Source organism: Diorhabda sublineata, chromosome 11 (assembly GCF_026230105.1).
Source record: "Diorhabda sublineata isolate icDioSubl1.1 chromosome 11, icDioSubl1.1, whole genome shotgun sequence".
NCBI lineage: Eukaryota > Metazoa > Arthropoda > Insecta > Coleoptera > Chrysomelidae > Diorhabda > Diorhabda sublineata.
Window position 1 is genome coordinate 646,209 of NC_079484.1, and position 15,574 is coordinate 661,782.

The 15,574-nt window shown below is 32.2% G+C and overlaps 1 protein-coding gene across 1 annotated transcript; it reads right to left on the minus strand.

Moving 5' to 3' along the window:
- Nucleotides 1-3,615: 3,615 nt before the first annotated feature.
- LOC130450333 (myrosinase 1-like) lies at nt 3,616-13,611 on the minus strand. The gene is made up of 8 exons (XM_056788668.1): nt 13,525-13,611; nt 13,097-13,460; nt 12,744-13,038; nt 12,527-12,621; nt 9,536-9,826; nt 9,084-9,221; nt 3,876-3,982; nt 3,616-3,801 (listed from the first exon to the last, which is right to left on the minus strand). Exons 1-8 carry the CDS (start codon nt 13,566-13,568, stop codon nt 3,672-3,674), a joined length of 1,464 nt encoding a protein of 487 aa, XP_056644646.1. The 5' UTR covers nt 13,569-13,611; the 3' UTR covers nt 3,616-3,671.
- Nucleotides 13,612-15,574: the final 1,963 nt, after the last annotated feature.

A 15,574-nucleotide genomic window follows, 5' to 3' on the forward strand; every position in this document is an offset into this window, starting at 1 on the left:
AATGTTCAAAATTTGATACAAAATTGTCAAAAACTGTTGCGAAAATATTCATGAGCTGCTGAAAAACGTTTCAGACGAAAAAAAGTGACTCAAAATGCAATAAATGTTCAAAATTTGATACAAAATTGTCAAAAACTGTTGCGAAAATATTCATGAGCTGCTGAAAAACGTTTCAGACGAAAAAAAGTGACTCAAAATGCAATAAATGTTCAAAATTTGATACAAAATTGTCAAAAACTGTTGCGAAAATATTCATGAGCTGCTGAAAAACGTTTCAGACGAAAAAAAGTGACTCAAAATGCAATAAATGTTCAAAATTTGATACAAAATTGTCAAAAACTGTTGCGAAAATATTCATGAGCTGCTGAAAAAACGTTTCAGACGAAAAAAAGTGACTCAAAATGCAATAAATGTTCAAAATTTGATACAAAATTGTCAAAAACTGTTGCGAAAATATTCATGAGCTGCTGAAAAACGTTTCAGACGAAAAAAAGTGACTCAAAATGCAATAAATGTTCAAAATTTGATACAAAATTGTCAAAAACTGTTGCGAAAATATTCATGAGCTGCTGAAAAACGTTTCAGACGAAAAAAAGTGACTCAAAATGCAATAAATGTTCAAAATTTGATACAAAATTGTCAAAAACTGTTGCGAAAATATTCATGAGCTGCTGAAAAACGTTTCAGACGAAAAAAAGTGACTCAAAATGCAATAAATGTTCAAAATTTGATACAAAATTGTCAAAAACTGTTGCGAAAACATTCATGAGCTGCTGAAAAACGTTTCAGACGAAAAAAAGTGACTCAAAATGCAATAAATGTTCAAAATTTGATACAAAATTGTCAAAAACTGTTGCGAAAATATTCATGAGCTGCTGAAAAACGTTTCAGACGAAAAAAAGTGACTCAAAATGCAATAAATGTTCAAAATTTGATACAAAATTGTCAAAAACTGTTGCGAAAATATTCATGAGCTGCTGAAAAACGTTTCAGACGAAAAAAAGTGACTCAAAATGCAATAAATGTTCAAAATTTGATACAAAATTGTCAAAAACTGTTGCGAAAATATTCATGAGCTGCTGAAAAACGTTTCAGACCAAAAAAAGTGACTCAAAATGCAATAAATGTTCAAAATTTGATACAAAATTGTCAAAAACTGTTGCGAAAATATTCATGAGCTGCTGAAAAACGTTTCAGACGAAAAAAAGTGACTCAAAATGCAATAAATGTTCAAAATTTGATACAAAATTGTCAAAAACTGTTGCGAAAATATTCATGAGCTGCTGAAAAACGTTTCAGACGAAAAAAAGTGACTCAAAATGCAATAAATGTTCAAAATTTGATACAAAATTGTCAAAAACTGTTGCGAAAATATTCATGAGCTGCTGAAAAACGTTTCAGACGAAAAAAAGTGACTCAAAATGCAATAAATGTTCAAAATTTGATACAAAATTGTCAAAAACTGTTGCGAAAATATTCATGAGCTGCTGAAAAACGTTTCAGACGAAAAAAAGTGACTCAAAATGCAATAAATGTTCAAAATTTGATACAAAATTGTCAAAAACTGTTGCGAAAATATTCATGAGCTGCTGAAAAACGTTTCAGACGAAAAAAAGTGACTCAAAATGCAATAAATGTTCAAAATTTGATACAAAATTGTCAAAAACTGTTGCGAAAATATTCATGAGCTGCTGAAAAACGTTTCAGACGAAAAAAAGTGACTCAAAATGCAATAAATGTTCAAAATTTGATACAAAATTGTCAAAAACTGTTGCGAAAATATTCATGAGCTGCTGAAAAACGTTTCAGACGAAAAAAAGTGACTCAAAATGCAATAAATGTTCAAAATTTGATACAAAATTGTCAAAAACTGTTGCGAAAATATTCATGAGCTGCTGAAAAACGTTTCAGACAAAAAAAAGTGACTCAAAATGCAATAAATGTTCAAAATTTGATACAAAATTGTCAAAAACTGTTGCGAAAATATTCATGAGCTGCTGAAAAACGTTTCAGACGAAAAAAAGTGACTCAAAATGCAATAAATGTTCAAAATTTGATACAAAATTGTCAAAAACTGTTGCGAAAATATTCATGAGCTGCTGAAAAACGTTTCAGACGAAAAAAAGTGACTCAAAATGCAATAAATGTTCAAAATTTGATACAAAATTGTCAAAAACTGTTGCGAAAATATTCATGAGCTGCTGAAAAACGTTTCAGACGAAAAAAAGTGACTCAAAATGCAATAAATGTTCAAAATTTGATACAAAATTGTCAAAAACTGTTGCGAAAATATTCATGAGCTGCTGAAAAACGTTTCAGACCAAAAAAAGTGACTCAAAATGCAATAAATGTTCAAAATTTGATACAAAATTGTCAAAAACTGTTGCGAAAATATTCATGAGCTGCTGAAAAACGTTTCAGACCAAAAAAAGTGACTCAAAATGCAATAAATGTTCAAAATTTGATACAAAATTGTCAAAAACTGTTGCGAAAATATTCATGAGCTGCTGAAAAACGTTTCAGACGAAAAAAAGTGACTCAAAATGCAATAAATGTTCAAAATTTGATACAAAATTGTCAAAAACTGTTGCGAAAATATTCATGAGCTGCTGAAAAACGTTTCAGACGAAAAAAAGTGACTCAAAATGCAATAAATGTTCAAAATTTGATACAAAATTGTCAAAAACTGTTGACTTATCATTTTTTCGGATTCTGCATCTCCTAGAAACAAACTTCCACCCATCGATAAGCAAAGTTAAAACAAAAGAAAGTTCCCTCATCAAAAGACATTCTATCGTCGATTTTTTTTTTCGAAATTTCCGGCCGGTTTTCGAACACACGCCAACAATTCTCCAACAGAAATCCTCGACGATCGTCAACGTGAAAAAACCAAAGAAAAAAACAAAAGGAAAAGAAAAATCAGCAGCTCCACGTCCGTTCCAGCACACATCGAAATAAATATCAGAAAAAAATCATTTTTTCCCCACCAATACCTTATGGAATAGTCTTAACGCGCACCAGGTCGTAGAACTAGGAAGTTACACCTTTGGAACGTCGTTAGAATCAAGATATTCACCTGGAAGTGCACGAAATCGGACACATACGTCCCAGTGCACGTGGGGTTACTAACCCTTAACTTGTCCGGGCCGCCGTACTCCGTTCCAAGGTAAACAACAGCTACGTACGTTTAATTCGACCCAGAAGCGGTGCATTACCCGGAAATTCGCTTCACTTTGCAGGATAACGAGGATGTACACGATCCTGAATGGATTAAAGGAAGGGATGTTTAATTTAAAACGCGCCACGTGTTAAAAAAAACCGAAATATTCGATTAAACGACACCCCTTTAGTTTTTCGTAAACTACTTACGGTAATTTTCGATTTTTTTGATGGTTTTCGACTCGATTTGTAAATTTAATCAACAGATTCGTGATTATTATGAAAAAAACTGATGGTGCGAATCGTTTTTTCGCAAAAAACTTTCTTGTAAACTCCGAAAATTGCCGGATACGACTAATCCATTAATTTACTTTTTGTCTAGCCCCCGTAGATGATTTTTGATGCTGAAAAAACGTCATTTGAATCAACGACGTTTCCCGTACATTAAAACATCGATTTTATTGGAATGTTTATTTAAAAAAAAATTATTAAAAAATATTTTGTGTTATGTGTTAATATATTTTGTGGACCCCTTGTAGGTTTTTACGTTTCAAAACATTCCTGTACGTGACGGAAGAAAGTTTTGGTACCCTAATTCTGAGGGGATCATCGAAATTAACTGCGTTCAAACCGTATTTTACACTGAAAAAAGTGTTAAATTAAATGGATTTAAAAAAAAAAAAAATTTTTTTTTGTATATATATAATTGAGCTTACGTGTATCCTTTGTTCCATTCGAAATTATCTAGAAAACTCCAGACTGTATAACCTGTAACATTTACTCCGTCTTCGGTGATACTTTTCCATAGTTGTTGAAGATTTTCCTGAAATTATTGCGGCTGAAAATAATTCCTGATTGCTGCGAGAAGAAAGATGTTCGAAATTTGATAGGGAGTTGTCAAAATTCTGAATAATGTTTGAAAAAACCGAAAAATTCCAATTAGAAAATGTGTATAATCAAAAAATCTTCTGTACATAATCAAAATTTGAGAGAATGTGGCTGAAAACTGTTTAAAAATCGTCCTAAAATAAATTAAATACCGTTCAAATGGAAAAATTGTCAAAAACTGTTGGTACGTACCCAAAATTTGTAAAAAATGTTCAAAAAATAATTAATACCGACAGTTGTCGTCTGAAATTGTTGAAAAATCATTTAAAAAACTGTTCAAAATACGAAAATTGTCGAAAACTGTTGCGAAAATGTGCTGAAAACTGTTTAGAAATCGTCTAAAACAAATTAAATACCGTTCAACCGGGAAAATTGTCAAAAACTGTTGGTATGTACTCAAAATTTGTAAAAAATGTTAAGAGGGTTCAAAAATCAATTAACACTGACAATTGTTGCCCAAAAATTGTTGAAAAACCATATCAAAACTGTTCAAAATCCGAAAATTGTCGAAAACTGTTGCGAAAATATTCCTGAACTGCTGAAAAACGTTTCAGATGAAAAAAAGTGACTCAAAATACAATGAATGTTCAAAATTTGATACAAAATTGTCAAAAACTGTTGCGAAAATGTAGTGAAAACTGTTTAAAAATCGTCTAAAACAAATTAAATACCGTTCAACTCGAAAAATTGTCAAAAACTGTTGGTATGCAATCAAAATTTGTAAAAAATGTTAAGAGGGTTCAAAAATCAATTAATACTGACAATTGTTGCCCAAAAATTGTTGAAAAACCATATAAAAACTGTTCAAAATACGAAAATTGTCGAAAACTGTTGCGAAAATATTCCCGAGTTGCTGAAAAACGTTTCAGACTAAAAAAAGTAACCAAAAATATAAGAAATGTTCAAAATTTGATACAAAATTGTCAAAAACTGTTGCGGAAATGTGGTGAAAACTGTTTAAAAATCGTCTAAAACAAATTAAATACCGTTCAACCGGGAAAATTGTCAAAAACTGTTGGTATGTACTCAAAATTTGTAAAAAATGTTAAGAGGGTTCAAAAATCAATTAATACTGACAATTGTTGCCCAAAAATTGTTGAAAAACCATATAAAAACTGTTCAAAATCCGAAAATTGTCGAAAACTGTTGCGAAAATATTCCTGAGCTGCTGAAAAACGTTTCAGATGAAAAAAAAGTGACTCAAAATACAATGAATGTTCAAAATTTGATACAAAATTGTCAAAAACTGTTGCGAAAATGTAGTGAAAACTGTTTAAAAATCGTCTAAAACAAATTAAATACCGTTCAACTCGAAAAATTGTCAAAAACTGTTGGTATGCAATCAAAATTTGTAAAAAATGTTAAGAGGGTTCAAAAATCAATTAATACTGACAATTGTTGCCCCAAAATTGTTGAAAAACCATATGAAAAATTGTTCAAAATCCGAAAATTGTCGAAAACTGTTGCGGAAATGTGCTGAAAACTGTTTAAAAATCGTCTAAAATAAATTAAATACCGTTCAACTGGAAAAATTGTCAAAAATGTTGAAAGAGTTCAAAAATCAATTAATACTGACAATTGTTGAGTGAAATTGTTCAAAAATCATATAAAAACTGTTCAAAATACGAAAATTGTCGAAAACTGTTGCGAAAATATTCCTGAGCTGCTGAAAAACGTTTCAGATGAAAAAAAAAGTGACTCAAAATAAAATAAATGTTCAAAATTTAATACAAAATTGTCAAAAACTGTTGCGAAAATGTGGTGAAAACTGTTTAAAAATCGTCTAAAACAAATTAAATACCGTTCAACTCGAAAAATTGTCAAAAACTGTTGGTATGCAATCAAAATTTATAAAAAATGTTGAATTGTCAAAAACTGTTGCGAAAATGTACTGAAAACTGTATAAAAATCGTCTAAAATAAATTAAATACCGTTCAAATGGAAAAATTGTCAAAAACTGTTGGTACGTACTCAAAATTTGTAAAAAATGTTAAGAGAGTTCAAAAATCAATTAATACCGACAATTTTTGTCTGAAATTGTTGAAAAATCATTTAAAAACTGTTCAAAATACGAAAATTGTCGAAAACTGTTGCGAAAATATTCCCGAGTTGCTGAAAAACGTTTCAGACTAAAAAAAGTAACCAAAAATATAAGAAATGTTCAAAATTTGATACAAAATTGTCAAAAACTGTTGCGGAAATGTGGTGAAAACTGTTTAAAAATCGTCTAAAACAAATTAAATACCGTTCAACTCGAAAAATTGTCAAAAACTGTTGGTATGCAATCAAAATTTGTAAAAAATGTTAAGAGGGTTCAAAAATCAATTAATACTGACAATTGTTGCCCAAAAATTGTTGAAAAACCATATAAAAACTGTTCAAAATACGAAAATTGTCGAAAACTGTTGCGAAAATATTCCCGAGTTGCTGAAAAACGTTTCAGACTAAAAAAAGTAACCAAAAATATAAGAAATGTTCAAAATTTGATACAAAATTGTCAAAAACTGTTGCGGAAATGTGGTGAAAACTGTTTAAAAATCGTCTAAAACAAATTAAATACCGTTCAACCGGGAAAATTGTCAAAAACTGTTGGTATGTACTCAAAATTTGTAAAAAATGTTAAGAGGGTTCAAAAATCAATTAATACTGACAATTGTTGCCCAAAAATTGTTGAAAAACCATATAAAAACTGTTCAAAATCCGAAAATTGTCGAAAACTGTTGCGGAAATGTGCTGAAAACTGTTTAAAAATCGTCTAAAATAAATTAAATACCGTTCAACTGGAAAAATTGTCAAAAAATGTTGAAAGAGTTCAAAAATCAATTAATACTGACAATTGTTGAGTGAAATTGTTCAAAAATCATATAAAAACTGTTCAAAATACGAAAATTGTCAAAAACTGTTGCGAAAATATTCCTGAGCTGCTGAAAAACGTTTCAGATGAAAAAAAAAGTGACTCAAAATACAATAAATGTTCAAAATTTAATACAAAATTGTCAAAAACTGTTGCGAAAATGTGGTGAAAACTGTTTAAAAATCGTCTAAAACAAATTAAATACCGTTCAACTCGAAAAATTGTCAAAAACTGTTGGTATGCAATCAAAATTTATAAAAAATGTTGAATTGTCAAAAACTGTTGCGAAAATGTACTGAAAACTGTTTAAAAATCGTCTAAAATAAATTAAATACCGTTCAAATGGAAAAATTGTCAAAAACTGTTGGTACGTACTCAAAATTTGTAAAAAATGTTAAGAGAGTTCAAAAATCAATTAATACCGACAATTTTTGTCTGAAATTGTTGAAAAATCATTTAAAAACTGTTCAAAATACGAAAATTGTCGAAAACTGTTGCGAAAATGTGCTGAAAACTGTTTAGAAATCGTCTAAAACAAATTAAATACCGTTCAACCGGGAAAATTGTCAAAAACTGTTGGTATGTACTCAAAATTTGTAAAAAATGTTAAGAGGGTTCAAAAATCAATTAATACTGACAATTGTTGCCCAAAAATTGTTGAAAAACCATATAAAAACTGTTCAAAATCCGAAAATTGTCGAAAACTGTTGCGAAAATATTCCTGAGCTGCTGAAAAACGTTTCAGATGAAAAAAAGTGACTAAAAATATAAGAAATGTTCAAAATTTGATACAAAATTGTCAAAAACTGTTGCGGAAATGTACTAAAAACTGTTTAAAAATCGTCTAAAATAAATTAAACACCGTTCAACTGGAAAAATTGTCAAAAACTGTTGGTATGCACCCAAAATTTATGAAAAATGTTGAAAGAGTTCAAAAATCAATTAATACTGACAATTGTTGAGTGAAATTGTTGAAAAACCATATAAAAACTGTTCAAAATCCGAAAATTGTCGAAAACTGTTGCGAAAATATTCCTGAGCTGCTGAAAAACGTTTCAGATGAAAAAAAGTGACTAAAAATATAAGAAATGTTCAAAATTTGATACAAAATTGTCAAAAACTGTTGCGGAAATGTACTAAAAACTGTTTAAAAATCGTCTAAAATAAATTAAACACCGTTCAACTGGAAAAATTGTCAAAAACTGTTGGTATGCACCCAAAATTTATGAAAAATGTTGAAAGAGTTCAAAAATCAATTAATACTGACAATTGTTGAGTGAAATTGTTGAAAAACCATATAAAAACTGTTCAAAATCCGAAAATTGTCGAAAACTGTTGCGAAAATATTCCTGAGCTGCTGAAAAACGTTTCAGATGAAAAAAAGTGACTAAAAATATAAGAATTGTTCAAAATTTGATACAAAATTGTCAAAAACTGTTGCGGAAATGTACTAAAAACTGTTTAAAAATCGTCTAAAATAAATTAAACACCGTTCAACTGGAAAAATTGTCAAAAACTGTTGGTATGCACCCAAAATTTATAAAAAATGTTGAAAGAGTTCAAAAATCAATTAATACTGACAATTGTTGAGTGAAATTGTTGAAAAACCATTAAAAACTGTTCAAAATACAAAAATTGTCGAAAACTGTTGCGAAAATATTCCCGAGTTGCTGAAAAACGTTTCAGATCAACTAAAAGTGATTCAAAATGCAATTAAATCGTTTTTTTCTCAATAATATCAATCTGCCCATGAAACAGAGCAGACACACAAACCATAACACTCGAAAATATATTTTTTAAGTTAGTATTGGAGTGTAAGAAAGTTCTACAAAATCTGGAATCGACGAAACGGATTTGGGATCGGAAAACTCGTCGTCGATCCCAGAATCCATCCTTAATGTAGCCAAAAACGTTTCCACGGCGTCTTTCAACCGTCTCGTTGAACCGAGCAGAGATGGATGGGCAGAAAAACGCCATTTCCATACCATGGACGTCACGCGCCCACCACCCACACTTCGACAAGCCTCACAGCTTCCCAAATGACAAAATTCACAGCGAAAATAAATAAAACGGAATGTACAGAAAGAAAAAATCGCTTAAACACATAAAATGGTGGAAATAAAACCCAAAAAACGTCTACAAGTTCGAATTTTTCCAATACGAAACTTCAAAATAAACTTACCACCAAATAATTGTGTCTATCGTAATCCAAAACGGTACCGGTCGTATCCGGTGTACCCTGTTCCGTAATTTTTATTTCCGGGCTATTATAATTCTCTTTTATCCATTTTAATATGATTCCCAAGCCTTTGGCCCTCATCTACAAAAAAATAACCTCGCCAAACTCATCCTCGCACCGATCCTGTCCAATTACACGGCAATTCATTAAATTCGGCGAATTCGCGCGGTGCCTTCGATTCATCCGAACCTCCAGGCATTCATCGATGATCTACGCCGCGACGCACTTGACGACAAACGTCAAAATTCGTTTTTATTCAACTGGATTTCGTTGTTCGGATCGAAGGCGCCGCGCGAATTCGCCGAATTTACTAAATTCCCGTATAATTGGACAGAACCGGCTCGAGGAATCGATTCGCAACAACGAATTTCGGTTTGTTTAAAGTATTAATTCACCTGTATGGAATAAGTTGTGTTCCAATCGGAATTATTCAATATTTTCACTCCCATGTCATTGAAATAGCTCGGTTGGGCGTCTATAGTGTCGTTATTGGCCGATACCAAGTAAGTATCGTAATTATTCAGTCCAATATAATCGTAAGTTCCGGTTATGGAAATCAAATCTTCGATGTCGAATCGGGGTAGTCGGGATGTCGTAAAACCCTGCGCTAGGCTGTAACGTTGGATGATATCGATCATAACTTCGGGGTAGTTGCCGTAAACTAATGGATGAACGAACCACCCGAACTAAAATCGAAAAAAAAGGGAAAATTTGAGACCCCGAACCACCCCAAAGCCCACCTGGTTGATTTGTATCGTTAACGCGCTCGATGCCGATAATTTGATTGATGGAAACAACGAAACTGATGAAGATTTCAACGATGAAATTGAAGAAATAGATAAATCGATTTATACTTCATATTTTGACATAAGGGATGAAGATTTTGTGGTTGGAGGTTTTTTAGAGATGGAAAAGGCGATCCAGGGGATGTGATGTATGAGAAACATTTCGAAAATTGATTACCAAGATCAAACTGGAGCAGAATCAATAGGGTTTTGTAGTGGATCCGAATGAACAATTGGAAGATTGTGATTAAATTACGAAAATATCAAAAATGGAAGTTTCCAATACGGAAACATCGTCGATGGATGTCTCCAAGCAAAATCTACACTTCGAAGAAGGTAATAACGAAAATAAGATTTACAAAACTTCTGGAATAACGTCCTAACTCGAAATGATAGTTGTTTGTTTCAATTTCATCGACATTCTCTTCCAGATATTTCAAAATTAAGGGAAAAAAAGTTATACACAGTTTTTTGGATAATTATTGTTGATTTAGACCACGAAAACTTCTGGAATAACGTCCTAACTCCAAATGACAGTCGTTTCAACATCTAGTTCATCAATTTCATCGACAATATCTTCCAGATAATTCAAAATTAAGGGAAAAAAAGGTATACACAGTTTTTTGGATAATTATTGTTGATTTAGACCACGAAAACTTCTGGAATAACGTCCTAACTCCAAATGACAGTCGTTTCAACATCTAGTTCATCAATTTCATCGACAATCTCTTCCAGATAATTCAAAATTAAGGGAAAAAAAGGTATACGCAGTTTTTTGGATAATTATTGTTGATTTAGACCACGGAAACTTCTGGAATAACGTCCTAACTCCAAATGACAGTCGTTTCAACATCTAGTTCATCAATTTCATCGACAATCTCTTCCAGATAATTCAAAATTAAGGGAAAAAAAGGTATACGCAGTTTTTTGGATAATTATTGTTGATTTAGACCACGAAAACTTCTGGAATAACGTCCTAACTCCAAATGACAGTCGTTTCAACATCTAGTTCATCAATTTCATCGACAATCTCTTCCAGATAATTCAAAATTAAGGGAAAAAAAGGTATACACAATTTTTTGGATAATTATTGTTGATTTAGACCACGAAAACTTCTGGAATAACGTCCTAACTCCAAATGACAGTCGTTTCAACATCTAGTTCATCAATTTCATCGACAATATCTTCCAGATAATTCAAAATTAAGGGAAAAAAAGGTATACACAGTTTTTTGGATAATTATTGTTGATTTAGACCACGAAAACTTCTGGAATAACGTCCTAACTCCAAATGACAGTCGTTTCAACATCTAGTTCATCAATTTCATCGACAATCTCTTCCAGATAATTCAAAATTAAGGGAAAAAAAGGTATACGCAGTTTTTTGGATAATTATTGTTGATTTAGACCACGGAAACTTCTGGAATAACGTCCTAACTCCAAATGACAGTCGTTTCAACATCTAGTTCATCAATTTCATCGACAATCTCTTCCAGATAATTCAAAATTAAGGGAAAAAAAGGTATACGCAGTTTTTTGGATAATTATTGTTGATTTAGACCACGAAAACTTCTGGAATAACGTCCTAACTCAAAATGAGAGTCGTTTCAACATCTTGTTCATCAATTTCATCGACAATCTCTTCCAGATATTTCAAAATTAAGGGAAAAAAAGTTATACACAGTTTTTTGGATAATTATTGTTGATTTGGACCACAAAAACTTCTGGAATAACGTCCTAATTCCAAATGACAGTCGTTTCAACATCTAGTTCATCAATTTCATCGACATGCTGTTCCAGATATTTCAAAATTAAGGGAAAAAAAGGTGTACGCAGTTTTTTGGATAATTATTGTTGATTTAGACCACGAAAACTTCTGGAATAACGTCCTAACTCGAAATGACAGTCGTTTCAACATCTAGTTCATCAATTTCATCGACAATCTCTTCCAGATTTTTTAAAATTTGATACAGTGTGTACAAATCGATGGGAAGAATCCCAAAAATCGTTTCTTTGAATAAAAATGCAAATATAGTAAAAAAACGTTCGATTTTCCTGATTATTTCGATCATTTTGAGTTAATACTTTTTATAAATAATAAATAATCACGAACTATTCCAAAAAATCATCGAAATTAGCTACTTTCCAAGGAAAAAAAGTTATACATGATTTTTTTCATGAATATTGTTGATTTGGACCACGAAAACTTCTGGAATAACGTCCTAACTCCAAATGACAGTTGTTTGAACCTTTAGAAACATAATTTCCATCAACAATCCCTTCCAGATATTTTATAAATACTAAATAATCACATTATATTATATAATTTTTTCTTTATATCGAACTCTTTCTTTAAAATTTGCATATTTCTCAAACCATAAAGTTTATCGCATTAAAAAAACCAAAAAATCAATCGAATATCTTCAGGTTACGTCATCCAAAAAAATAAACTTCAATTTCATCAACCTATAATTCAAAAATTCAAACTTTCCACAACATTATATCCATAAGTCCGTTTTTTTGGGATATTTCGGCAGCGAACGCGTCAAATTCCGTACAAAAAATTGATTATCCCACAAAAATTCATCGATAAAAAACTTACTGAAAATTGATTAGCCCTTTCGGCCGCCTCCCGATCCTCAACCGAATCACTGGCCGGCAAATACGCTTGCAAACTAAAAGCCATACTCAATTTCCCTATAAACAGAATATAAACGATTGTGAACTACGAGAAGGCGTTCGACAATGCGCACTTCCTCGAAAAACTCGATTTATACGAAAAAAAATCGATTAAACTAACTTCTAAGTGGATTATTTACCGTTTTGTTGGGGTCTGTATTTCTGATACCGTTTCCAAACGGCGGCGTGCGCTTTGATGACGTTGTATCCGCATATATACTCAGCCACGCCGCTCGGTATCGAGTTTCCTTTGAGCGGCAAACCATTCACGCAAATCGAATAAGGTTCGTTGACGGTTATCCAAGTTTTGACGCGATTCCCGTACGTTTTGAACAAAAAATCCGCGTAATCCGCCAAATAATCCGCCATGGTTTCTTGGTACCACCCCCCGAGCAGTTCCAGCGAATACGGATGATCGAAATGCGAAATCGTAACCTTGAACGACAAAACCAAAACATTCGATTCGTTTTTACCAAGTTTTTCGTAAACTTACCCACGGTTCGATGTGATTTTCGACTAATTTCGTGATTAAATCGTCGTAGAACCTCACCCCGTCCCAATTGATCCGATTCGGGAAGCCGTCGGGGAATATCCTGGTCCAAGCTATCGAAAATCTGTAATGCCGGACGCCCAACGTTTTCAATAAAGCGATATCCGTTTCCACCATACGATACGAATTGCAAGCCACGTCTCCGGTCGAATTATCGACTATTATGTCCGTATTATGGGTTAAATAATCCCAGAAACTCAATCCTTTGCCATCCTCGTTCCAAGCGCCTTCTGTTTGATAAGCTGACGTGGCAACACCGAAACTAAAGTCGTCTTCGAATGTATAAAGTTGATTTTTCGATAGCGCCCTGTATATATTTAATAGACACGTGTATATATATAAGAAACGTTTAATTCAATTTCGGAACGTACCTATCGAAATAAAATAATAACAAAAACTGTAGTTTCAAATCCATTTCACTGATAAAATTATTTTTCTTTATAAATATCCGACGTTTTATAGACAAATTCGATTTAGATAAGATAAGATTGTACCGAAAAACTCAAATTACACGATATCCGAAACGAACGGATGTTTTTGACAACCGAATGTCAGGTGTCATCTCGTTTAATAATATAACCCCATTTTTTAGTTAACACACCCTGTATACAAGCTATTTAATGTAAAAACAATAAATAACGGTATATATAATGGTATTCCTGGTAGTGAACACTTCATTTTTTTACTGTTTCCACTAACATCAATCTATTTTGATTCGCCCGAACTGACGTCTGTCAAAAACATATACGAGATCGATGTTTCCACGGAATTAATGGTTTGTGTGATGTGCTGCTTAAATTTGGAAATATGGCAACACTGATGGTGGTTATATCGAATCTGACGTTTTATCGTACGGGAAACAATTAGAGGTGGGTGCGTTCGAATAAAATGTTTTTGAGGTATTGAAAATTTTTTGTATTTGAAAACTTTGTGAAGTGTACGCGTTTTAAATGTTTTTATTTTTTTTTTATATACAAAATGGACGGAAATGTGTCGATTCCGATTGAGTTTTTAGGGATGGATCGCATGCGCATTATGAAAATCGTCGTTAACAAAATGGTGGCGGTATAGAGTGTTTTGCACTCGGTATTTTTCTATAAAGGAATCGAATTAAAGAGAATTGTATATTTTTTTCAATGCTTATCAGTTAATTTCTAGTTGATCTTATCAATAAACTTGTGTTTGAAATATGTTTTTGTTTGTACGGATTTCGTGGAAATTATAAACAATTTTTAATCTAGACGTGTCTTAATTTGCATTTACAGATTATTTATTTATTTGAAGGTTTTATTTGATCAAATTTTGTTTTTTTTTTTTATATAAATATAAATATCGAAAAACCGAATTGGGATTATTGAATTTGGTAAAGTTTGCTAGAAATTTTCTTAGTACCAAGATTTTCATTTGTTTTTGTTGCTTTTCTTCAGTAAACTTCGAAGACGTCGTCCACTTAAGGCACCAGGTACTTCTTATACCTTTTCTATCTTGTAATTCGTGTTCATTAACCTCCAAAACCTCCCGGTTATAAATATTTACCCAATATCATAACGAATTTCCACGGAAATCTAATAAACGTCGAAGATGTCGTCCACTTAAGGCACCAGGTACCTCTTATACCTTTTCTATCTTGTAATTCGTGTTCATTAACCTCCAAAACCTCTCGGTTATAAATATTTACCCAATATCATAACGAATTTCCACGGAAATCTAATAAACGTCGAAGATGTCGTCCACTTAAGGCACCAGGTACCTCTTATACCTTTTCTATCTTGTAATTCGTGTTCATTAACCTCCAAAACCTCCCGGTTATAAATATTTACCCAATATCATAACGAATTTCCACGGAAATCTAATAAACGTCGAAGATGTCGTCCACTTAAGGCACCAGGTACCTCTTATACCTTTTCTATCTTGTAATTCGTGTTCATTAACCTCCAAAACCTCCCGGTTATAAATATTTACCCAATATCATAACGAATTTCCACGGAAATCTAATAAACGTCGAAGATGTCGTCCACTTAAGGCACCAGGTACTTCTTATACCTTTTCTATCTTGTAATTCGTGTTCATTAACCTCCAAAACCTCCCGGTTATAAATATTTACCCAATATCATAACGAATTTCCACGGAAATCTAATAAACGTCGAAGATGTCGTCCACTTAAGGCACCAGGTACCTCTTATACCTTTTCTATCTTGTAATTCGTGTTCATTAACCTCCAAAACCTCTCGGTTATAAATATTTACCCAATATCATAACGAATTTCCACGGAAATCTAATAAACGTCGAAGATGTCGTCCACTTAAGGCACCAGGTACCTCTTATACCTTTTCTATCTTGTAATTCGTGTTCATTAACCTCCAAAACCTCTCGGTTATAAATATTTACCCAATATCATAACGAATTTCCACGGAAATCTAA